The sequence below is a fragment of the Quercus suber genome, unplaced genomic scaffold (genome assembly GCF_002906115.3).
Source record: "Quercus suber isolate HL8 unplaced genomic scaffold, Cork oak 2.0 scaffold_540, whole genome shotgun sequence".
Taxonomy (NCBI): Eukaryota; Viridiplantae; Streptophyta; class Magnoliopsida; order Fagales; family Fagaceae; genus Quercus; species Quercus suber.
This window is the reverse complement of record NW_027069988.1, coordinates 346668-349800: the sequence shown is the minus strand read 5'-3', so window position 1 is coordinate 349800 and position 3133 is coordinate 346668. Positions and strand designations below refer to the sequence as shown.

Genomic DNA, 3133 nt, shown 5'->3' with positions numbered 1-3133 from the left:
TAAATTCTAGAATCTGTTTGCTTCACTTGCAATCCCAAGAAATAAGTCAATTCACCAATTATACTCATTTCAAACATCTTCTTCATTTCATCTGCAAAAGATTTAGCAAGAGAATCATTAGTAGTACCAAAAACAGTGCCATCAACATAAATTTGAGCTACTACAAAATAGTTCTTATCCTTTTGAATGAAGAGAGTAGTATCTGCAAATCCTCTTTTGAATCCATGCTCAATGAGATAGGCAGTTAGCCTATCATAGCATGCCTTGGGAGCTTGTTTCAACTCGTAGAGTGCTCTCTTCAACTTGTAGACATCATTCGGTCTGTGAGGATTAACAAAACCTTTTGGTTGTTCAACATACATCTCTTCTTAAAACATCCCATTCAAAAATGCACTTTTAACATCCATTTGATACAACTTGAAATTCCAATGACTTGCTATTGCCAAGAGTATCCTAATGGATTCCAGTCTTGCTATTGGTGCAAAAGTCTCATCAAAGTCAATCCCTTCCACTTGTATGTATCCTCGAGCAACAAGTCTTGATTTATTTCTAATAACTGTTCCATGTCCATCTGACTTGTTCTTGAAAATCCACTTTGTTCCTATCACATTCACTCCATTTGGTCTAGGAACTAGCTCCCACACATCATTCCGAACAAATTGATGAAGTTCTTCATGCATAGAATTAAACCAATCAGCATTTTGAAGCGCTTCATCCACTTTCTTTGGTTCAATTGGGATAGATAGCATGAGTGAGTAATTACATTCAAGGCTAAATTTAGACCTCAATCTCATGTTATCACTCAGACTACCCAATATGTTAGTGGTAGGATGATTTAACTTTACTTTAGCAATGGACCTTTGACCAGAGATGTTGAGGTACTTTTTTGTTCAGATGAAGAGCTAGACTCACTTTGTTCTTGTTGAGTTTCACGAACAGGGGTAGATGGTTTTGAAACAGATGGTTCTGAAACAGCGTCATTCAATAGTTGTAGTTCTTCATCGCTATGCTTCCTAACATACTCTTCAGGAAGAAAATCTTCAACCTCCATAGTTTTTCTCTGAACTGGAGGAATGTCTTCTGAATGAGATATTGGACATATTTTATCATTGATCACCACATTTGAAGACTCCATGACTATTTTAGTTCTCAAATTATACACCCTATAAGCTTACTAGTGGTAGAGTAGCCTAAAAAATATCCCTTTCACTTTTTGTATCAAACTTTTCTAGGTTTTCCCTATCACGCAGAATAAAACAGTCACTTCCAAATATCCTGAAGTATTTTACAACAGGCTTCTTCCCTCTCTAGAGTTCATATGGAGTTTTCTTGGACTCAGGTCTGAAATACACTCGGTTGAGTGTATGACATGCAGTGTTAACTACTTCTCCCTAGAAAGACTTGGGCATCTTCTTATTATGTAGCATGACACGAGCCATTTCTTGAATAACCCTTTTCTTCCGTTCCACTATTCCATTTTGTTGTGGTGTCGTGGGTGAAGAGAACTCTTGATGTGTGCCTTGATCATTGCAAAAGGTAGCCAGTTTTGTGTTCTCAAATTCTCTCCTATGATCACTTCTAATTCTGGCTATCACAGTACCTCTTTCAACTTGCAATTTCTTGCACAGATATATCATCTTTTTAGGAGCCTCAGCCTTATCTCTCAAAAGCACAACCCAAGTATACCTAGTAAAATCATCCACAACTTCTGGAATATACCTCTTTCCACCCAAACTCTAAACTCTGGCAGGACCCATGGAATCAATGTGCAACAGTTCCAAAGGTCTTGAGGTTTGAATTTCAGTTATAGACGGATGTTTGGACTTCACTTGTTTACCCATTTGACATGATCCACATATGCTCTTCTCTATCTTTTCAAACTTGGGCAAACCAATAACAGCTATACACTTGGAGATCTTCTCTATTTGCTTGTGACTTTCATGTCCCAACTGTTGATTCCAAAGGTCTACTTGATTGATCTTTACACTAAAACACTTGTTGGTTATACTTGGTGTTCTACCATAACAGTTGTCAGCAGTCCTAACACCAATACACATGCAGTTACGTCCTTCATCAAGTATCTCACATTCATACTTGGTAAAGAAAACATTCAGCCCATTGTCGCAAATCTGACTGATGTGGAGTAAGTTAGCCTTTAGCCCATCAACATACCAGACATCTTCAAATACCGGCAACCCTGGAATGTCCACAGTTCCAATGCCTCTGATCACAAATTTGCTCCCATCTCCAAACGTGACTGTCCCAATCTTTCCTTCAAAGAGTGTCATGAATAATGCTTTATTTCCTGTCAAATGCTTGGAACAACCACTATTCAAATGCCAAAGACAAGAATCACATGCTTTTAAGGTGGTCAAAGCAGTGTAATACACATAATTATCATCACATGTAATTAAACCAAGATACCCAAGGAAAGACTTAACACATGCAACAAACCATATGATCCACAAATAGAAAAGTTGGATTTTTAACAAAAAGAACTTTAAAGAAACCATGACATCAAGGGTTAAGGATAAACTCTTAGATCAAAAGATCTAAAACACAAGAGCTAATATGCTCTGATACCACTTGTATGTTCTTAGACCCCTTAACACAAGTTGTTTAACTTAGTTATTTAGCCAAGTAATTACTTAGATAAATTATTCAGTTTTAGGTTAACACAATAAAATCATATTGTGTAAATAATGCAGAAATATAAAGAACATAATGATATAATAATCCAGGAAAACCTAACCAGTAAAAAACCTGGGGAGAATTTAACCTAGTTATTCTCGAGTTAAAATAGATCCACTATGAATTAATTGAAAATTTTAAAATAGAACTTAGACCACTAACATCCTATTGCTACCTCGAGTAGAAAACTTATTACCACGACCATGTGCAGCTCCGAGTCCATGGACTACTTCATTCTTTGATCTACTGCAACCATAAGTTCTCCTACTTGTGACTTTGAGACTCCACTCAAAGGTTTCAGATTTTCTTTAAAGTTCTTTATGCAGCAACTAAAGAGATCATCAAGTTCTTGATGTGAATCTTGATCTTGACAACTCTTTGTGTGTGTATGAAGGTAAACACCTCTAGATCTCACAAAAGATTCAACACACAACTCTCAAAA

General features: G+C 36.6%; 1 protein-coding gene across 1 annotated transcript; it reads right to left on the bottom strand.

Moving 5' to 3' along the window:
* Positions 1–368: 368 nt before the first annotated feature.
* On the bottom strand, positions 369–794 carry LOC136063545 (uncharacterized mitochondrial protein AtMg00820-like). Its single transcript, XM_065764079.1, has one exon. The coding sequence runs from the start codon at positions 792–794 to the stop codon at positions 369–371; it is 426 nt and encodes a 141-aa protein (XP_065620151.1).
* Between the last annotated feature and the right edge of the window lie 2339 nt (positions 795–3133).